The sequence below is a fragment of the Papilio polytes genome, unplaced genomic scaffold (genome assembly GCF_000836215.1).
Source record: "Papilio polytes unplaced genomic scaffold, Ppol_1.0 DF824069.1, whole genome shotgun sequence".
In the NCBI taxonomy this organism is placed as follows: Eukaryota; Metazoa; Arthropoda; class Insecta; order Lepidoptera; family Papilionidae; genus Papilio; species Papilio polytes.
The window spans coordinates 449,027-475,851 of NW_013525135.1; the positions used below are offsets into that span (position 1 = coordinate 449,027).

The following is a 26,825-nucleotide window of genomic DNA, read 5'->3' on the forward strand; positions in this document are numbered from 1 at the left end:
TAGGAAATAATTTATATTCATTTGCACATTAAAGTAATAATTTAAAATTAAAACGACAAATTCTCAGTAAATAAGCAAAAGGTTGCCATGGTAACTTCAATTCTCAGGTAATAGGCCACTTAAATTCTTAGCTAAAGGCAAGGGCCTTGAAACTTTGGGTTTTTGATATTTTTTGTTGAAAAATTTACGGAATGTTAATAATAAAATAAAATTTTCATGCAATTGAAGCCGCACGGAAACGACTAGTCATTGTAAAATTAAGTTACCGATATTACCCTTAAAAACTATTCAATCAAAACGTCTGCGTTGTTAATGAATAGTTGCAAACAAAAGCTATGATAATTACAGGTCATCAATAGGCGCATAATGTTATATCATTACGTCATGGAACCATAGTTCTATTGACAAAGAGTGTGGAAAATTACAACTGGTCTATAGCTAGCTTCAGCCCTGTAATAGACAATCTGTATTGAGTAAGAAAGAGAGAAAACATAATGGAAGAAGAGAAGTAATGAAGACGATAAAAATAGAAAAACAAAGATCTTAGAAGATAATGAAGTGTCACTACATAAATTGAATTGAATAATAGTAAAATAATAAACTATACTGATATAATAAATCGTAAACACACACTACTTTGTGACAGCAATCACAGCATTAAACTTAGAGGGTAAATAAATTGGAAAAAAACTCTTAAAGTGAGAAAGGGACCACACACTACAGTCTGTCAACATTAAAGAAGCAAGGTAATTATGGTACCGGTAATTTTGACATTTGCAATTGAGAATTTGACAAATGAAAATAGTAAAATAAAGTTATTATAATTAGATGCGGATGAAGCCGCACAGAAACAGTATTGTACAAAGAGTAAGCGGCCACCGGAATACAGGGGTGCTTACCCCTGACCAGCGAAGCTCTAACGTTCAGTGTTTATGGTAAAAACAAATTAATTTAATGTGATCAACATTTATATGTACTCTAAATCAATGTAGTTTGATTACGTTTTTTCGTTTTATTATTTTCCACTTAAATAATCAAATTAAACAAAAAAACATTTAAAAAACGTTAAAGTCTTGCTATTCTATTAAAAAAAAAAACCTTTGTGAGTATGAAAATAATTCAGACATAAAAAGGAATCAGTGTCCGTGGAAGAATAATTAAAAATATATTCACATTTGTAAAAAAAAATACAAATGGGAAGTGCGTTAAAAGCAGTTTATGTTAGATGCGCTCGGTGAAAGACGTCACCGTATGGGAGTTCATAATTTAAATTTTCTTTTGTTTAATTAGCCATCTTTTAATTATAAAATTAAATTAATTATAATAGTTAAATATGGGCACCGGTATTCGATACGAAGGTAAGAATTACTGAATATGAGATTTTTTTCTGTGTGATTACTGATTGTAATACAATAAGATGCGTTTTAATTTATTTTTACAGAAATTAAAATACCTTTTGACATAATAATGTCATGTCATACTCTAGTATCCCATGCTTTATTTTATTTACTTGAATCTTACTTCCTTAAAATCTCCCACCTTTTTGCTAATATTGTAAATTTAAAAGTTTAAATGAATGGGTAGGTTTTTTTAAAAGGTTTTTTCTGAACGATAGATGAAATTTGCCACAGATGTGGAGGATAATCTAGAAGACCGCATAGGCTACTTAATAAGTTACCTTTATTTGTAATTACCACAGCTGATGTCGAGGGCAAAAGCTGTATTTAATACTTTATTACCCGTTACTAAAAATTATACTTTTTTTTTGTTTTTATTTTTTGTAGATATTTACGCAACATGGACCTTGGCGCAAACTCTGACGGCCGCTGGTTCTATCTCTGTACTTTATTTATTAATCGTAATCAAATTCTTGCCGAGTTACATGAAAAATAGAAAACCGTACAATTTGAAGTCAATTATTTTCTTATACAATGTTGTTCAAGTTTTACTATCCGCATACAATTTCTACTTGGTAAGTATTTACATGTTTAATTTTACGAAAATAACTGCAAAAAAATTTCTTAAAAAGTGTTTAAGGCTTATAACACATTGCTGCGAAAGCGAAAAGGGATATTACCGAATAGTATCGCTTCCTATAACGAAGTTAAAAAGAAACATAGAGTTTACTCTACATTCGTTTCGATTGTGCAATATGGAAAACTAGCTGTTGACCGCTACTTCGTCCGCGTGGTATTAGAAAACATACGAACTATATAACAAAAAGCTACATATCCCTCGGGAACCGGACATTTCTCGGGGATGAACCTTATCCCATGTGTACTCCAGACTTTGCTTTATATCTGTGCCAAATTTCATTAAGATATGTTGAACCGTTGCAGAATGATCGAATAAATATTAAAAAAACTAAATCAATGAATCCTACGGGAACCGTAACTAGTCCTGGGATAAAAAGTAGTCTATGTGTTCTTCCAGACTATGCTCTAAACCTGTGCCAAATTTCTTGGAGATCCGTTCAGCTGTTTAGGCTACAAACGCTAACAAACATCCATCCATCCATCCATCCATCCATCTAAACTTTCGCATTTATAATATTAGTAAGAGTAAGATAAACCGTCTGACCTTATCCACCCTTCGTATTTTAATATTTCGGTTAGTTCAATAACTCAGTTTTTTTTTAATCGTAACCTAACATTTCCTTTACAGTTTGTCGCTCATACGTTACAATACGGCCTATTCCCGAGCAAATGTTGGTATGAGGCAAATATGCCGATGATGAAATCAGTAAGTATTGTACAGAGAAGCGGACATAAAAAAGGAATTACTACCTTTTACTGACTTTTCTCTGCCAAATGCCTTCTTTATCATACTTTCCTTGTTACAAATTATTGGGAACGGGAAGAAAAATGTAATTAGCCTCTAAGTCTTAGATATCCGACCCGGAATTACTTACAATTCACGTGTGTTCTGTGTATCTCTACCTTTGTTAAGTGAATCTCTTTTTAGAAATTTGGTTTTTTAGTTATTTTTTCCCAGGGATAAAGGATTTTTTCTGTGTTTTAAATGAATTGAGGAAATTAAAATTATAATAAACACTTTTCAGATATTGGAACCTATCATGTGGTACTTCATAGCGAAGCATTTAGATTTATTAGATACGATATTCTTCGTTCTTCGCAAGAAATTCAATCAAGTGACCTTCCTTCACGTGTACCATCATTTCGTGATGGCGACTTGGGGCTGGATTTACTACATATATTTTCCTACAGACATTTATCTGTTCGTTGCAATGATAAATTGCTTCGTTCATGTGATAATGTACACATATTACGCATTGGCATGCCTAGGACCGGAGTACGCTAAGTACATTTGGTGGAAAAAATATCTTACGACCCTACAATTGGTAAGCTATACACTTTTTTCACTTTAACAAGAATCGTCGAAAGAAAACGCCTCTCAAATGTAAATAATCAAATATTTACCTGTTTGTCTGTTTGTTATAACGCTTTGTACTCGTATACATATTAATAATGTATTCATCGTTATTTAAATTTGTTACATTACTATGCAAACTCAATGATGGCTCGATGTTTCACATGCTGCAAGAACACTGTATTATGCGTTTGTAAGAAGCAAAGGATCAGTAAACTTGTGTACATACTCTCGCAGCTTACTTCGAGCCATTATAGGTTTTGGATCTTTTTATACTTTGGATTTAATTATTATTGTACATTTAATATTGTTTCAGACACAATTTCTTCTGATCATCTGTTACCTTGTATATCAGAATAAAACGTCGCCGTGCTCTTCCTCGGATCTACGGCATTGGTACGGGGTCGGCAGTATTGCTATATTTTTTATACTGTTCATGAACTTTTATATTAGAAGTTACTTCACAAAGAAAATAGCAAAAGATAAATAAATTATTCAGGGAAATGTAAATTGTTAATTAGTAAAAGTTTTGATTAAACGTATGTGTAAAATGAAAAAAGGGAATAGAATTTAATTGTTATTTTTATGTTTGATTTTTGTAAAATGAGTATGTCTGAAATAAACATATGATTTGTTAAAAAAATGTCATAAATTATAGAGTGCTTGAAAAAAATAACTTAAGATTTTATTTAAATTCTAAGAGTAATCTAGAATCTAGATAGAATTAAATAATTTCTACGTTGTTTTTTAGTAAATTGCATTAACAAAAATACAAAAAAAAGATCATTCTAATATAACATTGGCTCAAGTTTGCTATTTAATTATTATAGGCGTTCCTTAACTTAGAGGTTAGAGAAATTTTCATGATTATGTACTAAGACTATAAAGCACAATTTCAATAAGAAATATCAGATCACATTTATGTTTCACTTATACGTGATTTTTTTCTGTAATTATAGAGTTGGATCTTTCATTAATACAACAAAAAATTAAAAAACCGATACCGAATTCATCGTTATACGTGACAAAGTTCTTCGTTCACGTTATGAAATTTCTCCAGTAGTATGGAATACAATACAAATCGCTATGACATACACTTTTTATCAACGCTGTGTAAAGTGTGTCTACATAGTCATAAAAGTCCCGCGTGCATACAACGAACGGCCGAACAGCCATTCGACGAATGCTTGTATAAAAGGTATTTGACAATTTCATATTGTATTAATTCAACTTACAAGATGTAACGTTTTTGTTTCTAACTTTATTCGATTCTTTTAATTTATGAAATTATTATTAAAATTAAGTAGTTAATTATTGTTAGAATTTAGTTTAATTGAAGAATTTCTTTGCTTGTGCTTCCCTCACACCGATACATCTTGCTGTTCGCTGTTCGTTCGTTCGCAATAAGTGAATGGTACGAAAACAAGCATCGCGCACAAAAACTAGGGTCCATTTCTCTACAAGTGACTGTTACTGTTGCGATATCCAATGTTACCTTGAAGATTATGTTATTCAGTTACTACGATGCAATTTTATACAATACGAGTTAGAATTTAATCTCTCTGTCTTTCTCTTTAAAATAATAGAGACGGTAATACATTTCGGCGTGAACAGAGATTTCATTGCGCATATGACTGTATTCCAAGGTCGACCATTGTGTTCTTGTCAAATGTGTATTGTTTTATGGCGTATTGTAATGAAAGTGTGGTGTCTGATAAGCAATAAACCACTGTTAAGGGGTCTTATATTTGTTATATGTTTTTAGCAACTTTTAACCCCTAACCCTGGTAAAACGTGATTTGGTTTTAGGCTACTCCTCATAGATACAAAATAATAATTAAAAGTTAGATTTTCACGATGCAATTTTTTTTTATATTATAGGGTGGCAAAGGTGCAAGCGGCCACCTAAAAAAGCCAAAATGGCGAAGCGACCGTTGCCCATTGACATCTGCGCAATGGTGGAAGCGTTGCCTACCCTTAATCAACGGAGGAGTAGATGTACATAAATAAGATATTTGCTGTTCCTATGCGTCTCCTCCACCGTCAAATCCACGTACCCTTTCTATACTATTCTTATGAGAAAAAGGACTAAAGTTGGGCCTCCGGCACCACACTCATCAGACGAAACGCGGAGTTGCTCCCACTTCACGCCTGTCTTCTGTGTGGTCGTGGTATTGCACCGGACGAGCTGTCCCATTCGTGCGGAGATGTTAATGCGGGCTCTACCACTGTTGAGTTAAGATAGAATATTACGTCTCACAATAAACATTGATGTTTTTACATTATTTAAAATGAAATCTTTACAACTACGTCATTTCAACATAATTTCCGTCTTTAACGATTAAATAATTTATCTCCTTGTATAATATTTAAATCGTTATATGCATTTATGAAACTTTTTGTTGCGATTTGATGACTCATATAAGAGGTTGGACGGTGGCTTATAACATAATGAGTGCAAAAACTCGACTAATGTCCACTCTATCGCCGTAGAACCATAGATCTATGAACGATTTTGAAACGCAGTGGATATTTTTAAAAGTAATTGTTCATTTTTTATATTTAAATTTCGGTAAATATTGCAAATGAAACATTTTCCGTTAACAAACTCTAGATATTATTCTTTAAATTTCTAAACGGTCTAACAGTTCAGTTTTGTTCAGTATCAATAAGCCAAAAAAAGACTAACTGAATTCAGTTAGTCTTTTTCTGGTTTTTTGGAACCTCCTTCTATTTCAAGTGAGATGAAATACAGGAGACTTCTAGTAGTCGGCAACAATCTTCGTAACTCCTTTACTGTTGTATTTAGTTTTATAATAGAACTATTATAGTTTGCAGATATTGTATTCAATAAACACACAAAATATCTGTAGAAAAAACTACAACACAGGCTTCGTTCCACGTTACTTTGTTAATCTAGTAAACCAAAATCCTCACGCTTACATCAAAAATGAGTTCGTTTTGTTTCTAATCCGTTTTCCCATCTGTATTTGTACACTTTTCTGTTCTTCAACTATTTTTAAGAACCTAAAATGACGCCTAATAGTATTATGTATGTATTTTTCATTAATGTCTTTGACCTCTTTTCGTTTTTTATGATATTAGTACGCGCGAGCAGAGCACCGATAGCATTTTAGGCTTATATAATCAATTTCATTACAAAAAATGTTGTATACGAATCTAGAATTATCTATTGACATAACCATGTGGTTTCACAATTCTACCATCTCTACTATTATCCTTAAAAGTATTGGTATGACAATAAATTACAACTGTCCTGCACTGGGTAAAGGCATAAAGTAAGGGTGCAGTTTCATTATAATAAGCATCGCGGCGTGCAAAGATTAAGTTGACAATACACGGTAGTAAGGACTATAAAATTCATGCGGGCACTAACATATAGTAATTGCACCCTAAGCATAATTTCTCATCACATGATTACCGAATGAAATGAACCCTTTAAAAATATGATGTTAAAAGATTTAAAAAATCAAGCTATGTAATTGTTAAATTTTTCTAGATATAGGTGCAGTTAACATCCTGTCAGCTGTACGTAACTCGGCAAGGGTCCGATGTCGCAAGCGTAGCGGGCCGAGCAAATTGACGCAATTGTCAACTAATGTGCATCTATGCAGGCCCTGCTGCGTATTACCTCGAAGGACCATATTATATTGCTACATTTCCCATATTTACAAACTGTTAGGGTCGTCGCACGAACAGTTTCAAGCACCTTTAATGCAAATGTCAGTGATCATTTATATGTGGCAAACAGAGATTCACCCGACCTGTGGCTTTGCATCACGGTGTAGACTTTCCAAGACATTTCCAGATGTTTTGTAACTTTTATTCAACACACAATATCCAAACTAAAATCTACTATTAGAACATGACGATTCCATCAGTGGAATTAATATTGAGAGGTATAATTAACTATATAAATACAGTTGTCATATTTTGGTTCAATGACGATCAACGATGAAAATTTCTGATAATATTTTCATGCGATAAAATTTTAAACATTTTAAGTTCGTAGACAATGTTCTAACTAAATTCTAGGAATGACAAAAATAAATGCTAAAAGCAAGTTTCTTAATTTTTCTTATTATAAACTAGCTGTTCCCGTGCGACTTCATCCGCATAAAATTGTGAAAATTTTATTTTATTCTTTACATGTGTTAAATTATCAATTACAAATGTCAAAATGACATGACATATGACAAACCGTGACAACCTTGCGTTTTGATGTTGGCAGCAACTTATGGTCTCTTTCCCACATTAGAGTTTTTATCCAAAATGTTTACGCCCTAAGTTTAAAGGCGTGAAAATATATAGCCTAAAACGTGACGCAAGTGTAGGGCTTTTTATTAAAAAAAAAAAAAAAAGAATTATTCAAAAATATGCTGTAATTGCTGACTTCTAAGGCAACAAAAAATTGTATGTTTACGTTTTATTATAATAGTATAGATTGCCAATTAAAAATCACCAAGGATTTATAAAATATCCAGATAGGCAAGGTCAGTGAAATGATTTGATTCATCCTAGAGATCTAGTCCATAATGTTGTTAGTCAGGGTAAAATTTTGTGAAACATGATTCTTGTACTACTGACACGAATGGTCTTTTCCACGAATCCATCAACAAATCGTTTGTGAAGAAGCTGTCCGCAACTTCGTAGACGTTTAAGGGAAAAGTTTCATGAGTCTGTGTCTAGAGGAAGAATTATAAAAAAAAAACTTTCATTCTCTATCCAAGAACGTTAGGAGATTATTCTATTTTTTTAGCTATTAGAGATGTTGACAAGTGGATGTTTTCTGCGAATATCTAAATTAGACTGAGCTTAGCGGTTCAATTTCTCGTTTTTTGATATTCACCGCTTAATAAGAATTCAATTTTTCTGCACACACAATCGTCAACAATTACAAGATGAAATTAATTGAAAATAGTTGAAAACTTGAATTCCATAAGTTATTTATATCAATAATTACAATAACCTTGGTATATTCTCAAAATGTATGCAGTATTAAGAATTAAATTCGTTATACCTTTACTGTATTACAATCACTGCGAAATGTTAGGACACCACCACGGCAGGGTTGTGAAACAGCGTGGCTGCGCCCGCGCACGCCGTCAGTAGTGAGCGAGCTACGGTCCCATTGAGCCCGTGCGCCGCGCGCGACCTTCGCACGACCTTGGGGTGAGTTCACATACACACGATACACACACGCACATATGACCTTGGGTTTCATAACCGAAAGACTTTTGATTTTCGAACGCAACGCCCCATATGTTCAAAGCATTATCTGTGCCAACTTTGACATTTGAATTTTCGCGCCTATTTTAGTATGGCCCCCTTTTACTTAATTTATATCGATGTGTTTTTAACTTTATCTTTATTATGATAATTTATTTTTACGTAGTTGAGGCTGTGAATAAAGATATTTTTATATGTATTGTTATGATTACGTCTTAATTTTTACATCTCCGTTTAATATGCTTTTTATGGCATTCATGTCTTCCTCATTTAAAAGGTATTATTTTGTCGCTGTAACCACATACCAAGGAGCAAGGTAAATGGTTGATTAGACCTAATTTAACAAAGTTTGACTTCTTACATCTTTGATTTTCTTCTCAGATGTATATGTAGAGCAGATTCAATGTGTTTTTTTACCGTAAAAATCCGAAAAACTAAACACATCGATGTACAAAGGGAATAGACCCCGGGACTTCTAGATTGTCGGCGGTCCAATGTAGATTCTTCATGTAAATTAACTTATTTAATTAACAGTAACATAATATGATAAAATTAACGCTTTTAAAAATCAAATACTATTATAATATCTCTAAATTTAGAAAAAAATTATCAAATTATACTATAATTAAATTGTCGCTATTGGTTAACTATGGAATTAAGATTTCAACTAATTTAATGAAAAATAAGTAATGTGTTTGAATAAATTGAATACTTCTCGCTATTTCTTATAGTTTACATTTCGCCTCTCACGCCCACTTAATTAAATTCAACCTGTATAGAATCGTCTTTATTAATAATTTGTATTAATAAAAACAAACTTGATTTTATTGTGACGTTATTAACAAATTTTCCAATTAACTACCAAAAAATGTATTAAAGCAGTTTGTCTGGTTTTAATATTACTATTAAAATAAAGTTTATTTTTACTTCTTTACAAAATGACAAATTCTCAATTCAAAATGAATTATTTTATTTTTTTGGAGACATTGTTTAAAAATCTATTAAACCCGTTGCGACAAGATGTTAAGCCACTTATCGAATAGGATTGATTTGCAAAAAAAACGTATTCTAACAAAGAAACTCTTCCGTTTCATATTATTAGTATGCAAACGATACAACGGGCGTTGTACGTTGTAGCCGTAGGACACAGAGATATGCTATTTTACACGGAGACAGGCAGTATCTACGAAGATTGAACAATACTGTTCGGCATCGACTTATTCAAATGATAGCAGTACTGCAATATTCTTCTGTACTACCTCACTGTCCCCGTGTGAAATAAACATAAAGATTGGAGGGCAATGTCAAGATCGACGCATAAAGTCTAGAATGAAAACTAGAAAATGGAAATACATATAGTTGTAAAAAAGATGGTCGTGAATTCTTAATTTTCAGTTTACGTTATTCCAAGTATTGTTAGCTCCACACGGATTTATATTATTTTATTTATGTTTGTGTATTTATATCGGAACAAGAGGCGTAATAAAGTCGTGTCTCATCATGACAATTGACTGAATTTATGTAACTAATGTGCATAAAATGATCATTATCTTTAAATAACGATATTAAATTGTTATAAGAACAGGGAATCCCGACAGAGAAGTCATGATGACTTAAAATTAAGTGATTATTCCTTGGAGTTGTATTTATCGTGGAAGTTTTTCACAATCGTGGAAGCCTCTGGTAGCAGCTTACCTATACTACATATCTAGTAAGATTATATATATTTTATTACTTGTTTTTGAACTATAGTGATAACCCTCATTAGCTATTTAATTATTTTACTAACTTAGCCCGCGGCTTCGTCCTCGTTCATTAAAAAAAAAAGCTATGTACTCTTCCACGCTGTTCTTTACATCTATTGCAAATTTCACTGAGATTCGTTACGTAGTTTAGGCTACAAACTTTAACAAGCATCCATCCATCCTAAACGTTAGCATTTATAATGTTAGTAAGATTATATGTGGTTTATTTGACTTTAATGATAAGTATTAATATTTTGAGTCTAAATCTTCAAATTTTTAACTCTTACATTCTCGACACAATTTTCTACTAATATTGCCTTTATCAATACCTAATAGCCTCTACCATTGTAACATGAAAGTGAACAAAGTGTACACAATGTTGCAAATTATTGCGAATTAAATTTAAGTCGAAGCAACGGTCACAGTTTCCAAACTGTAGCTCGGATGACGCAAGTTTACTCTGGTAATGCAAGTTAAGCGAAGTTCACATTGATGTCATTGAATAATAATGGTATTCCGCTATGTGTACCACAGAACTTTTAACCAATTTGAAGAATTTGTTCTCATGCTCCCATTTTATTAAATTTTATTATAATGAGCATACCTTTGATTGTAATATGCGTATAATCGCAACTACCTGAACCTTGCATAGTTTGCAATATGAAAATAATACACCAATAATCTTACTAATGTTATAAATGCGAAAGTTTAGATGGATTGATAGACGTATGTTTGTTAGAGTTTGTAGCCCTAACGGCTAAACGGATCTCGATGAAATTTGGCTTTTGTTTTTTTATTAATTCCACGTGGACGGGGTCGCGGGCGAAAGCTGGTGTAGAATATTATTATAAAGTACAAGTAGGTCAGTAATGACTGAAAAAAATAATAATTTCAAATTAGTACCCAAAGGCCTGACAGTCAAATAATTCCGTTCAATCCGATAGTTGGGAGTAAATACAAACAATGATATTACCGATGGCCCGTAAAAAATGTACTGTGTACTCTGCCTTATATGAATGTACATTGGTCCGTTTAACATCACCGAGCGATCTTCATCACTTTAATTACTCGATGACAACATTCTAACATCAATTATTCTTACATAAAGTTTACAGTTATTAACTTAGATTGACGTAAGCAAAGTGATTTATCTGAAAATCGGATCACATTTCGACTTCTTACACGAAAAATAATCTACACAAGTTAATATAAAGAGGATAGATTTGTATCTTTGAAATAACTCAAAAATTAGTGGGCCAATTTCAAAACTTTTCACTAGTGAATAGCTACGTAATCATTGGTTCAAACTACATTTTTTACAATTTTTATCTCCACGCAGACGAAGACGCCAGCAATAGTTAGTTTTATAGAAAAACCGCTTATATAATTTGAACGGATTTTTTTAACCACATTCGTCTAATGATTGACGTGTGGTTTTTGCAAACTTGCTACTCATTGTTTTGCGACAAACGTTTATATCTATGACGTTATTTTTAAAAGTAATTTTCTCTTCAAGATTTTCCACGTTCTGTTACGTAAATATTATTTGATTGACACATAATTATTTCATTTATTAATACCTGTACAAATGTTTGTTTTTGTGTTATGATTTGATAGTATATTAGGACGTTTTTCGTGTAACGTTCAGTCAATTAGTGTCTACTAGCTTTCTCCAGCGAGTCTGTCCGCGTGGAATTTAAAAAAGGTAAAACAAAAATAAGTAGCTTATGTGTTCTTCCAGACTCTACATCTATGCCAAATTTCATCGAGATCCCTTCAGCCATTTAAACTACAAACTCTAATTAACATCCATCCATCTAAACTTTCGCATTTATAGTATTAGTATAATTACGGTTAAAGTTTTCCCACGTGTACAAAGACAAGTTACTTGTCGCCCTCATACAGCGCACTTACACAAACATGTACCTTATTTTCATCAACCTATCGGACCCACGAGGCCATTCTAGATTCTTTTAGTCTCAACAACAATCCATTCGACACGCAATATTATTACGATACGCATATTTATATTGAATTTAATTGGATTCACTGCAGAATGTTTACAAACCTCGAGAAATTCTTACGCAACGACTGCTAGAATCGGGAACGTCAATATTGGTCTTAACTTTTGTTGCCTTGAAAGACCAATACTTTTCCACTGAATACCGCGTGTTTATGCAGCACCAGCGGCCGCGCTAGTGTAAATGGTTACTTTGTTCAAACAGTTGTCGCTCAGCTAAAGTCATCAATCGCGCTAGTGGAAAATAGGTGTTACTGAGGAAGGCGGCGGGATTTTGTGTGTGCATATTGTGTAAGTGCGAATTTGTTTTATAACCTAGAACACAAAGAGGGTGTGTCACAAGGTCATGTAACATTATTCTCCGTACTATGACAAGACAGTTTTGGTTTCTGGTTTCACGCCTTACTTTTTAAAGGCCTGTCCCACTAAATTTTAATTTGTCTGAACGTGTAAATATCGGATTTTGTTACCTTATCTGACAGTGCCGTAATTTTTAAGTTATCAGCCAGTGGTGAGACTGGCCCTTAATGATATAATCATCGACAACAAAGTTTGTTTACTTTGGTTTATTTTTAGTACTCGATTTTTTTAGTTTTGTTTTTCATCTTGCGTAATGCAGAAAAACAATGTAATTAAATCGTATGTAAACTCCTTTTACATTAAAACAATGAACGGCCGTATATTGAAACGAATCTTAAATACTTCGTTTCTTAAACTCCGCTTACATGTATTAAAAAAGTAATAAATTTTGGAATTAGAGTGCGATCATTAAGGACGCTGTTACATATCGGTCGTTTCAGTACTCGATCGTCATATAAATTTGGTTTGACAACAGAAAGTGTTTAAATTGCTATATTTGTCGAATGTTTTTGTCGGTATTGCGCGTGTACTTGTATTAAGATTTAAATCCTTTACTTGCTTAATAATTGTTACAGATTTAATAATTATTATAGCTGACATACCTTACTTGATTTTGTCTCGTAGGTTCTGGTTAACTGGCATGCAAGTTACTGTTCCATTTCAATGATATATGTATGATTTTTTTTAACATTTATCCCAGAAAATGCTGACAATCATACTAATATTATAAATGTGAAAATTTACATGGATGTTTGTTAGAATTTGTAGCCAAAAGTACTAAACGGATCTTCATAAAATTTGTCACAGATATAGAAGACAATCTGGAAGATCACATAGATATTGTGCTTCTGTTTATTTAAAGTCGACAACTAGTGATGTTATAAAACTAGTTTCATTTATTATTATTGTGAACGCGCTTCGAAGTTGTTATGTTGAGGAACCATCGAGCGGCCGTGACCGGGACTTCCGAAATGTTAAGATAACGTAAGTGAAGCGTGTCGTAACTTATGTTGCGAATCGCTTTAATTAAGTTGTGCCTATTTTAAGTTATGTGGCCGATAGAAATAGTTAAACGCATATGGTTTACTAACTAAAAGTCATAGGAGATTAGTAAAAAAACAGTGTCCATAAATAAAATCTTTTATACTTGTAAGTGTTTGTATTATTTTTTTATAATACTTTTTAGGTATGAATTAATTCCATTAATCTCCCTTAGTTCTAACTATCTGTTCTCTGCTTAGTTATCCTCGTTTAACCTTAAATATTACATTATCTTCATTAGATTAAATAAAAAATGGTGGACATGAGGCATATACATCTCAAATCATGAAATAAAAATTGTATATTATAAAAACATTGCTTTCAATATCCAAGCTGACGAAATCAAAACGACGGTTAATTAAAATTTCGCAAGCATCGTCAATTCGTCGAGTAAATAATCACCAATTTACTATTACAATTAAGTTTCTTTATATTCGCATCTTTATAAAATTATATTTGACATCCCTAGGTGTTGCAATTCGCGTCTCAGTATTGACTAGTGTCAGTGTGCGTGTGGCATTGACCTAATGGTGACCCAGAGGTGTCGTAGGTCACCACCTCCCAAATATATGTGAAATATTAAAACTAAATAAAATTTTGTGATCATATGATTCAAAGGTAGTGGCAACCCTAAAAGACATTTGGTTTTTAACCCATTAATCTTTTCAATAAATTGATGTCGTTTTTTTTACATAATTTTACATTTAATGTATTTTTAACTAGCATTCGCCTGCGATTCCGTCTGCGTGGCATTAAGAAAAGTGATTAGTCTATGTGTTCTCCCATACTATCCTCTACGTCTATGGCTAATTCTATCAAGATCCGTTCAGTAGTTTAGGCTACAAACTCTAGCAAATATCCATCTATCTATACTTCTGCATTTATAGTATTAGTAAAATGGTTATATGCACTTTTGTTCTAAGACATATAAGTCAAGGCGCGTTTGTCGACCTTCAAGTCTATTTGTTGCATCTTTCTGGATTTGGGTGGTTTACTTAGCTATTTTACAGTGGGGTGCTCAAAGTATTTATTTACGAGTGGTAAGTTATCGCGACTATTTTGGTAAAGCAGTAGTAAATAGTTTGTCTAAACTTAGTGCTCGCGGCGTGATAAGGTGAGACCAGCCTTTCTGGTCTGCGGACCGGTTTAATTGAAATTCGATGCATTTCTCAATACAAATCAGTCGGAATTTGTTACTATATAGACGTATTTTGTTGGCAGCCAATAGATACGTTGGTGTATGTTGTGAGCTTACGTTCTGTTTAAACAAATCATAATTTGTGTCGTTATTTTTGCATCAACCGCAGCGCTGTGCCGCCGATCCGTAGCGTATATCCGTCAATGGGCGATCAGCTGTTTGTACTGATCTTGTAATGTATTGGATGTTGATAATTAGAACACCATCTGAATCTACTACATTCTTAAGCATACGTGCAAAGTAAAATGAAAATTTGTTTAATTTACAGTTCGTCTATTCCGGTAAATTTTATTTTTCCTCTTACACTGTATTGTAAAAGTGTTTATTTTTTTTATTTATATTGGTCTCTAGTGGAATATGAAAAAGGAGCATCATATGGCGCCGTGTTCCGCTCTGTTCGGCCTTACTCTCGTTCCGTTGGCGACTCATGCTGTAGTAAAAGGCGGCGGTTGCTCCACCGCGCCGGACGCCGACCGCTTGCCTCACACCACACACGGATTCTACGCATATCTATTAGAATATTCTAGAAATATTACTCATAATCCAACATAATTTGTGGAACGGTCTGTCCTTGGTGGTGTTACCAAACCAGTATCACTTAGAGTCCTTCAAGATGGGAGTGTATATCTAAAAGGCATCTGCAATTTCTCTGATCTTGCCGATGTTTACGAGCGTCGATGATTACCTCAGTGTTTCCGTTGATCAGTTGCTTACTTCTCTTATAAAAAAGTATCATAATTCTCAAATGAAACACACCTAAAGGAATACATCTATTTCAATTTTTTTCTTAGAAAATGCTAGTGATGAGATTATTGTTTATTTACAAGTATAACGACAGTAGAAACGCATTTAATACAAGTCGTGAGTGGCTATTAGCAATCTCACACGCAAATCTCCATGTAGATACATTTTTTTGAGAATTCTGTTATCTCAGGGATCACTGTGTCCTTCTGTCCAAGGCAAAACAATAAAACAACGCATACAAACCTTGTACACCTAAGTTTAATAATTCGCTTTCATTCTAGTACGTGTTTCAATATTTAGTATGGTTAAAGTTTATTGTATACTCTTGAATCTTAAAAAATACATTTTACGGATTACCATGTAAACGCCGCATCCATCATGCCGACTACTTAATGATATTAATTTATAAAGCCACAGACTTTAGAAGTGCGATAGATAAGCCGCAGCACGATTAACCGTATGTCAAGTGATTTTGACCTTTGAATTGTGTCTACAACGATTCGAAGTTCGTTCGTAAACAAAGATTACGAAATATGCTCAAAGGTGGTTGCAATATTGATTTCAAAATTATTCATCGTAGAGGACCCTTTCACTGCAGTCTGTGGCCGGCGTCTGTTAACAACTAAAAAATAATCATTGTAATTGTAACTCATAATGTGATCATTGTAAAAAAATCTAAACGCAAACAGTAAAAGCATTTAACCCCTAATAGATTATTCTAGAAATTTAGTATTTAGAACCATGTAACACATATTTTAAGTTAAATTTACAGCGATATTCATTGCAATGATGATAATTGTATAAACGGGGAAATACCTTGTAAGGTCCTCGACTGCTATTTTAATGACGGCACATGAACAATGGAAACCCAGTCATTATAACTAGATTAACGAAAATTGTACGTTTCTTAACAAGGACGATGACGCTAATACATTCAGCGGTTCTATTAGATATTTATTCGTAAAAAACAAATGCAAAATATGCATAAACTTCCTCCCACACCAGTGGAGGGACTTCTAAGGTTCTGTGTTATTAAAGGAGAAGCAGCATTGTTTAACTGTTCTCTCTACTAATCATGTAAACTATACATTTGTGGTACCACACATCTCTCATGTGGCTCTTCTCTTAATAAAACGTCCACACCAATAAGAGAAATCTTTGTTCCAGGCACATAGCACAAAAAGGAAAGATCAGCGCTATGTTGTTTACCATCCTAATCTACCTGGTGTACTACATGGTGTACACCATTCTGTTGGCGATCGCCGGCCTCTGGTGCTTCGAGGAGTGTGTGCTGACAGAAGAGGAGGAGTACGATTTTGTAACGCACCACCGAGCCTTGCCGTACTGAGCAACGAACCTTGCCGGCAATCACGGCTGCATTACGCACGGGTCCTGTTAAACTGAGCAACGAGTACGGCTCAACTGAGTACTGTGTGCTGATCAAACGAGCAACCCTTCTGAGCGACGCACTGTCCTGTGATCCCGGCTGCTTCAATGTACTGAGCTGCCGAATACAGTAAGTAATTTACATATATAAACTTCTGCATTTAATTCATTATTCTAATTAAATATCTTCTAAGAGAATGCGCACAACTGAATCCAAACAATCGCACAACTGTGCGATAGTCGATTGTTTTGCAGCCAATTCACTTGTTTAGTTGCACGACTAAAAATCGAGTAGTATGCGCACCTCCATATAAGCTCATAGGCATTAAAGCGAGACTAAACAGTTGTGCGATAGTTTAGTTTCGGGTGTCCGCACGCTCTAAATACTTAAATAATCTAGAATTGAAACATTAGTCGAACATAACTCATTTCCTTCCGGGATACAATTTTTAATGAATTCGTTAACGTATTCGAGCGTAACATTACGATTATTGGAGGAAAGTTATGTAATTACGTGAAAATTAAAACAGGACGTTAAACAACCTTCTTGTTAAACGGAAACTTTTAACACGTTTTATATGCAAGCGCGCAATATGACTTTTGTAATCTTTTCATACGTCTATTTTTAAATATTCGAAAATAATGATTAAATCAGTTTCCTCAACTTCTGTTTGAAGTGCTCATGGCTAGAGTTTTACCGATAAGATTTGTAAATCACAAAGGAACAAAACCAGTTTCCATTTAGATGTATGTGTATCTATATCTCTTATCTGAGCCTACAGGCTATGTCTTACAAGACAGTCAAGTAAGAGTGTGAGTGGAAGTCAGTATGTTGTCATAATATCGTTTGATTTGCCTACCGGATCAGAAATCCTTATCGGTCTATACGTTGAAACTGCTCAAATGGCTTAACGTCCTTTTTGTTCAAATTAGACTACGTTTTAAGTCGTTAGTCTGCTTTGTTTTGCGACAAAAAGCGTAAAACATTTTTCTTAAATTGTTTGGAAATAACGTTCATCAAAGATTTGCGTCAAAACTTAGAAAAAATCGTTATGGTCGCAAAGTGTTTGACCGTATGGAGTAATTAGATTTCCTATACATCCCGCTATATAATACATTGTTTATGGGGAATATTTTTCATTGACATTATAAAGAGGAAAGGTTTGTATTTTTGTATGTATTGAAATAACTCCAAAAGAATTGGACATATTTTAAACTCTAGCACCATTAAAGAGCTACGTTATCAGTGAGTAAAATAGGCAGCATTTTTAATCTTTTGTTTCAATACCACGCAGTCGAAATCGCTAGTAACAGCATGTAGATATATAATAAAGGTAGCCACACAATGTGTTTTTAACACGATCTATGTCAATTTGTCCTACGCCTATTTTCTGTAGCAACTGTCCTTTTGATGTCACTTTAACCATGAAATTGTACTTCTTTACACTCAAATTTTAAATGATTTCCATCTCTATTTTGCTAATAAATTGAAAAGGGATGAAACACTTTTTACAAATGTATACAGCGTTAACCCTCAGTACAATACGGGTCAGTATGTGGTTAACCTAGTTAATACGTGCGCTTGAACTATGCTAAAAATGTTCAAGCAAATATTATTAGGCAATTTGACATCGTGACTGGGACAAGGCTTAACAACTAGTGTAGTTTTGTTAACATACTAGCTTTCGCCGCGACTCCGTGCTCGCGGAGTTAAAAAAAAACAAAATGTGTAACCAATGTGTTCTTCCAGACTATACTCTATGTTTATCCCAAATTTTATCGACATGCGTTCAGCAATTTAGGCTACGAACTAACAAATATCCACTTATACCATTTCAATCCTAATCCCATTCTTGTTTTTTTTCATTGCTTGGTGTTGTAGTGTTAGTGTTCTCTACGCGTTTAAGACGATCAAATTGTTTTTGTGCTTCAAATGTATTAAAATTGTCGTATCATTGTCAACAGTAATTTCAGTCTCAGTAGTCTTGTGAAGAACTCACGGTTCAAAAGATTTGTGCGCAAGTTTACGAAGACTGTTTTAAAATATCAGTGACGTATTCGTTTGCTTCTTAAAAATCACAGGTAGTGTTTTGGTTGTTTTTATACGTATAGTTTCAAAACTAAGGTTTCATAGTACATTTATCTTCTTGGAAGTTATTTTAAGAACAGAGGATATGAATAATTATTTACAACGTATACAAATTTGTTTATCCCTTAAAAGAGCAAGAGTTTATTTGACAACGTCGATCTGGACATCCGTTAGTATAACCTTATTGGGTATTTAGGAATATAACCATTTTTGTGTGACAAAGTTTTAAGTTATAATATTTTTCATAGAAATTGTATGAATATTCACTTCTTCATTCATACGACTTACGTTACATTAGGTGTAGATGGATGGATGGAGGTATTGTTATTAAGTATCTCTAGATTAGCTAAACTGGATAGCTTAATTTGGCTTACATGTTGAATATTCTGGAAGACCTTATAGATTACGAGCTGTTGCCCGCAACTTCGACCGCGTGGTATTAGAAAACACACGAACTATATAAATTACAAAAAGCTACATATCCCTCGGGAACCGGACACCTCGGGGATGAAGCTTATCCCATGGGTACTCCATACTTTTTTATATCTGTGCCAAATTTCAATAAGATATGTTGAACCGTTGCAGAATGATCGAGTAAACATTAAAAAACTATATTAATGAATCCCACGGGAACCGTAACTATTCCCGTGATAAAAAGTAGCCCATGTGTTCTTCCAGACTATGCTCTAAACCTGTGCCAAATTTCACCGAGATCCGTTCAGCCGTTTAGGCTACAAACGCTAACAAACATCCATCCATCCATCTATCCATCCATCCATCTAAACTTTCGCATTTACAATATTAGTATTAGTAAGATTAATGATTAATTACTTGTAGAATTCCGCCCGGATAGAGAAGTCAACTTTGGACAATTAATTTTTATTGTAAACTAGTTTTCGCCCGCGACTCCGTCCGCGCGGATTAAAAAAAAATGCAAGTATCCTATATGTTCTTACAGGATATTCTATACATATATACCAAATTTCATCGAAATCTGTTTACAAACTCTAACAAACATCCATCCATCTAAACTTTCGCATTTATAATATTAGTACTTTTATTGTAAATTTAATAATATTTTAATGTGCGTATTAAATAAAGCAACTCATTCAATTTAGTTTACTTTAATGCAATTTTACAAATAATTTAATGATCTTAATAGCTTTATGTCATTTTAAAGCCAATGCCAAGTTCAAAGATCGTAACAAGACATAATCGCTGTAGAAAATTAGCTTACAAGACACAATGCTGATTGTTTGCAAAACAACTAGCACTGAATTTTATTTGAACTTCGGTAACGACTTAATTGCATTTAAATTGTAAAGAATAAAAGGTTACTAAATTATGATTTTTTCCATTGTCATTTTGTATCATGAAAAGATAAAACTTTGTTTTAACTCGACAAACATTCGATATCCTATTTCAGATTTTTAATAAAACTCAATTATTTGTTGCAAAATTTAAAAAAGCAAACAAAATTAACCCGGTAGAGTCGCTGCACCAATCTACATATTTTTTTTGTTACGACAACATTCTCACGAATATTCCGAATAAACCCTTTGTTTATTTTGTATGCTCTTTATTCAATTATAATAAATCAAATTTATAATACTTATAAATCAAGAAGTTGTTTATCAATTTTCTATCGTGCTCATTGCAATTGCAATATCCTGGCAATTGCGTGTCAGTTGCGGAAATTATTTACATCGCTTGCTCAACACCGCCCGTGCCCTTCGAGAATAGTTTCAAACGCGTCAATGAATCATCACTCAACAAAAAACGTAAGGCGTCTTGGATGTCCATTCACTCCGCATTTAAACTTACAATTCCCATTTACGCATTTATTGGTTAAACATATAGGATCTTAAAAAAGGCAATGTAGAGTATCCTCTAGTTTACTACAATTTGCTCGTATATCTGTAAAAATACGAGAAATAAATACAATTCCTCCATATAAATTCCTCTTCAGCCATAACCAATAAATAAATGAAATGACTGAATTAGTAAGTTAAATAGTAATTTTTTTACATAGAATTTAGTAAATAAAAAGTATCATTTTTGTTGTATTTTTTAATTCAATATTTGCTTTTGTCCAAGCAATAAAATTACATCAGGTATTTCACGTGGTCACTTGTGAGTTGTTTGCCCTCGCGTTAAATTACAACACAATGTAAAATAATTTTTAGTTCATTAGTAGTATAATTAGCTTAAGGTAATTCTTTAAATCTAGGCTAATTAAAGCAATAGATTTATCTAAACAGCGAATGTTAAACAAAATTAACAGACCATAACATTATTACTAGTTTTAGTAACAACATTGGGCTGCGTAGTGTGTAATGTGTACACAGAATATAAGAATGTGTAGTGACAGTGACCTAAGCAATTAGGGCTGGGTATACCAGTCAAGGTTGACCGCTTTGAAGATGAAAATCACAAGGTCGGTTTGTGTAATTTTTACACAATTCATAACTTGTGTAAAACTATAATTTACTTGCTGTCACCCGCATGCATGGAATAAATAGAATCTCAAGTTTTTTTAGACTCGAACAATAAACTTTTTATTGTTATTCTATCTTCGTATAATACTCTATGTAAAATCTTGTAAAACAATTCTAATTGTACACACGTTCATAAACCCTTGTTCACGTATCGCATGTTATCATAAATAACATCTTTATTAACATAAAACGTTAGAAGGAAGATTTGCGATTAAGAAATAAGAATAATGTTAAATATCGCTGTTTTATTTTAATTAAGAAATTCAGCGTGACTTTAATCACGTTTTAGATTGATTTCATCTAATGTATGATGTACATTATTTTATTTAAAGATTCATATCAAACTAGCATTCACACGCGCCATCATCCGCGCGGTAAAAAAAAAAATTTATACGTGGCCGTATGTTGTTCCGTCTAGAAGTTTATAGTTTTACAGTCTACGTGTATGACATTTTTCATGGAGATTCATTCAACCGCTAAGAGATACCATCTAACAATCATCCATCAACGACTTAGGGGCGTTCAAGAAAAGATCGCACTCCTCCCTTAAAGGCCGGCAGCGCCGCAGTTCCCTTGGTGTTGCGGATGTTCATGGGCGTCGGATTAATTATCATTAAGCGATCCGCTGCTAGTTTTACCCCTTCTACTATAAAAAAATCTAAACATACAAACTTTCTCATTTACATATATAAGAAGTAAGATAACTCAAGATCACTTTTTCATTCTTTATGTAAAAAATATGCACCTGTTATGTGGCTTCTGAAAAAACAGTTGATAACTTTAATTAAACGTTCTGACATTGTATTGAATGTAACATTGGAATGCTGGTTTCAGCTAATAAAAACATAGAGGTTCAAATCACAAATATTGTGGCACACCTGCGACACTTACGTAAACATTTAGCTTACGTTCGAGAACTCTATGTCCGACCTTAACCTGGTTAGCAGCACCAGCCACCAAGCAGCACCGGCCACGGCTGCGGCGGTGGCAGAACGAGTTATGTGCTTTACACAATGTCTTACGAAAGTTGACCTTCACATCACGCCACTGGAAGCTTTTTAGGAAAGCAGTTGAATGGAATTTGATGAATCTCAAATGATTCAACTTAGATAATCAAGTTCCAACAACTTAAAAGCTAATGAACTTTTCATAACATAATACTAAGATACTGCTAAAATACGAAAAGCAAAAGCTATCTTAGTGCATTAAAAAATTGTTATCGTTCATAGGTTGAATTTGCGTCTCCAGTAATAATAATACAAAATATACGATCATTGAAAAGAACAGTAACGAATGTAGGGAAAAAAATGCATTTTTTATACAAAAAGGTAAAATTATTATTAAAAAATAAGACTATGCAAAAATTAGGCCAATATTTTATCTAAAAATATTTACATTTCTATTCGCTGAGTTTCGTAAGAAAGCCTAAATGATAAATCATTAAATTCCACCTTGATTTTGTTCAAATACCAGAGCCGAAAACTATTCGGCTAAATTGCATAGCCGACCCTGAGACGCGGTTACGCAAAATAATGATTCTATGAAAGTTGTGCGCACTCGATACATGATAATTACTTGTTAAAATAACCAACATTAAACAGAGGTTTATTAAATACTAGCTACCGCCCCCAACTCCGTTCGCGTGGAATTAAAAAAGTCAAAAGTAAGTACCCTATGTGTTCTTTCAGACTATATTCTACGTCTATACCAAATTTCATCGAGATCCGTTGAGCCGTTTTGACAGTGGTAGAGCCCGCTTTAACATCTTCGCACGAATGGGCCGGCTCCACACAGAAAACAGGCGTGAAGTGGAAGCAATTCCGCTTTTCGTCTGATGAGTGTGGTGCCGAAGGCCAAATTTAGTCCCTTTCCCTTTCGACCCTTTTCTTAAAAGGAAAGGATGGGAAGGATAAGTGGATTTGACGGTGGAGGAGACGCATAAGAAGGAGAATTGTGCTCTTTATGTGCGTCTTCTCCTCCGTCAATGAAGGGTAGGCAACGCATCTGCAATGGCGGATGTTTATGGGCAGCGGTCGCTTTCCATTTCGGTGGATTCAGGCCGCTTGCTCGTTTGCCACCTTATATTATAAAAAAAGCCGTATAACAAACATCCATCCATCTAAACTTTTGCATTTATAATATTAGTAAGTTTATAACAATAGTAAGACTCAATATGTATGCTAAATTGTTTACATATAGTTTGCACAAGCAGCCAAAAGTAATGTAAATTGCATCACAAATTCAACTGATTAATTACTGTTTGTGTAAAATGTCTGCATTACACTGCATGTTGTAATTTTTGAAAAGTGCATCAGTATTGCAGATTTTGTATTCGTAGATGTTGACATTATTCTTCAATGCAGAAAAAAATAATAAAAAAACATTGTAGATCTGCTATAGTTTTTTTATTATTTTTTTAAATGCCTGAAGCCAAGTTTCTAATGGTTGATTCTATGTTAGAAAAAAATCGTAAAATTCAATTTTTAACTCACGTCCAATTTAATCAAAGCCCTTACACATACAATAAAATCTATTAACTTTTTCTTTCAATTAAGCACCAACAGCAATAAGCTCTTGACATTGAGCGAAGGGGGACATTGTACAAGTTCACTGAAATTGTGCCAGTGAAAGTTACTGCTAACGCCATCTCTGATCTGTTATCTGCACTAGAATGCCTCTGCTTTTGAGAGATCTTTCTTGCATATGTTTCAATAATTTAAACACATATTTGTATGAAATTTACATAACCGAGTGGATAAACATTTTGAGCATATTAAGGTAAAGTTTTTTTTTTAATTATCAATTTTAACAACGAAGTAATTTAAATAATTATCGTTAAATAATAATACACTAAGAGTAGTAGGAGGAAAAATTTGTATTTTTGCATTCTGTATGTATACGATTCACGTGAAAACCTACTGGGCCCAGTTTAAAATTCTTTCATCATCAGAAAGGTAAATTATCTTTAAGTAACGTAGGCCAGTATTTTATATTCCAACCGGACGAAGTCACGAGCAACAGCTAGTCAGTGATATGGCTAAAGTAACGTAGCTCCGGTAATTTTTTATGATTCCAAAACTTAAGGGGAAATCATATAACACTTTTATTAACGTATTTAACAAATATTAAAACTAAACATCTAATATTACTAGTGTACAATCTTGATAGTTAGGCTCTCAAGTCATAACAATGAACATTTAATTTTTTCCTACTATTATGTGCAATATAAATGTTACACGGATCATTTTGCGAGTTATTATGTAAATTTCCATTCATATGTACAAATGTTTCATGCGCAGAATTTTTAATCGTTATATTTCTAAACATACATAATTAACTGTTATATCGTAACCCTTAACTGTTACAAAAGTTAAATATATAACATATTAATATACGAAATTTTGAAATCGATCGAAGGCTGTGATGACAAAGATTGGTTACTAAATTGCTAATAAAAAAAATTATAAAATGTAAAACATAAAATTATGTAATTTAAAAATGTAATTATTATTCTATACTCGTATATTATTTTAAACAAGTAAGTAAATTCTTATAAATAAAAATCTTATCTTATCAAAAGAAACTTTAAAATTACGCGGGAGGGAAACCGTTTATCAAAGGTTGTTTAGGAAACGTCAACATTGTGCGTTCGTGTTAAAACGCAATTTATAATGTCGCAATATTTGACGTATACGTCGTTCTGGAAGTGGAGGGGTTGTACCGCCGCTATTGGCGAGCCTGCGCGGGAGATTCAATTCCGTGCCGGAGATCGACTCGCGCGCACTTTCACGCAAAGCTCAGGTTTTCCCTTTCGTTAGCCGCAAAGAGATGTGCCTTTGACTGTATTAGCATAAATATTTATCGTAAAATGACGCTACGCATGGGAACTGATTACCGGTAAAGTTTATTTTTTAATAAAAATAAAATTAAACCGGGAAAAATCTTAACTATTTTATATCAAGAAAACAATTTATTTTTAATGATTAATTATGTTTTCTTTTTTCCTTTTAGGTGACGACTTGCAGCCAGCAAATTGTGGCCGTGTTTCGGCAGACAGTGATAGGATTTAAGTGGCGTGTGAGTGTCCAGTGATTTTAAAACGATAAAAGTGAAAAGTGGTACAAAATAAACTAACAAAATGACGGGTTTCGTGAAAATCGCCATCGACGATTACTACTCGGACAACAATTGGACGACCATAATAAACAAGTACTGGATGCTGGCAGAGCGAGTATCAGGTAGATCATTGTTTAATATACTTTAACTTTGGGATGCCACTGACAAAACAATCCCGTTATTGCCACCTTAATGATATTAAAAAAAACAAAGAGATATTCATCACCAGCTCACCACTAAGCCATGACTTCAAGAATACATAACAATAGTTAAATAAAATACATTGAAAGTTTTTGTGTTATTTCAAATCGAATAAACAAAGAAAATTATTCGATCTAATTAATAAAAATCATTACAAATATTCATTAAAATATCACGATGAAAAATCAACTATTAGTTGGTTTTAAGCATAGCAATTTTAATGAGACTTTTTGCTTCTTTGTCAGCACAAAAGTGAAGATTGATTGAAGATTTCATTTCGATTTCAATGAGGCAGTTATCAATAAAAGGCGTGAGCATTTACTAAGATAGTTCGATTTATCATCGAAACTTTTACTGGCACCACTTTTACTTTACAATTCAACTAATAATATAACCCGTAACACAATCTTACTAATATTATAAATGCGAAAGTTTAGATGGATGGATGGATGTTTGTTAGAGTTTGTAGCCTAAACGGCTGAACAGATTTCCATGAAACTGGGCACAGGTGTAGAGCATACTCTGGAAGAACACAAAGGCTACTTTTGTCCCGGGAATAGTTACGGTTCCCGTGGGAGTCATTAATTTTGTTTTTTAATGTTTACTTGATAATACTGCAACGGTTCAACATATCTCATTAAAATTTGGCACAGATATAAAACGAAGTCTGGAGTACACATGGGAAAAGGTTCATCCCCGAGAAATGTCCGGTTCCCGAAGGATACATAGCTTAATACCACGTGGACGAAGTCGCGGGCAACAGCTAGTCTTTATATAATTTGTGATA

The 26,825-nt window shown here is 33.4% G+C and overlaps 2 protein-coding genes across 4 annotated transcripts in view; both read left to right on the forward strand.

Moving 5' to 3' along the window:
• The first annotated feature begins 1,270 nt into the window (after positions 1-1,270).
• Positions 1,271-3,945, forward strand: LOC106100234 (elongation of very long chain fatty acids protein 4-like). 2 transcript variants are annotated; one of them, XM_013279028.1, is made up of 5 exons: positions 1,271-1,358; positions 1,785-1,972; positions 2,665-2,742; positions 3,062-3,361; positions 3,707-3,945. In XM_013279028.1, exons 1-5 carry the CDS (start codon positions 1,334-1,336, stop codon positions 3,878-3,880), a joined length of 765 nt encoding a protein of 254 aa, XP_013134482.1. In that variant the 5' UTR covers positions 1,271-1,333; the 3' UTR covers positions 3,881-3,945. The 2 variants fall into 2 exon arrangements, with proteins under 2 accessions (XP_013134482.1, XP_013134483.1); XM_013279029.1 differs by lacking the exon at positions 1,271-1,358 and adding an exon at positions 1,540-1,580.
• Positions 3,946-8,527: 4,582 nt separating this feature from the next.
• The window catches only part of LOC106100233 (elongation of very long chain fatty acids protein 7-like), a 29,144-nt gene continuing 10,846 nt past the window's right edge, over positions 8,528-26,825 (forward strand). The window contains exons 1-3 of one of the 2 annotated variants that reach the window (XM_013279026.1): positions 8,528-8,583; positions 16,916-17,264; positions 25,733-25,959. In XM_013279026.1, coding sequence (XP_013134480.1) covers positions 25,860-25,959 — 100 coding nt within the window. In that variant the 5' untranslated portion in view covers positions 8,528-8,583; positions 16,916-17,264; positions 25,733-25,859. Of the gene's footprint in view, positions 8,584-16,915; positions 17,265-25,490; positions 25,619-25,732; positions 25,960-26,825 lie in introns of those variants that run through there. The other variant, XM_013279025.1, reaches the window with a different exon arrangement.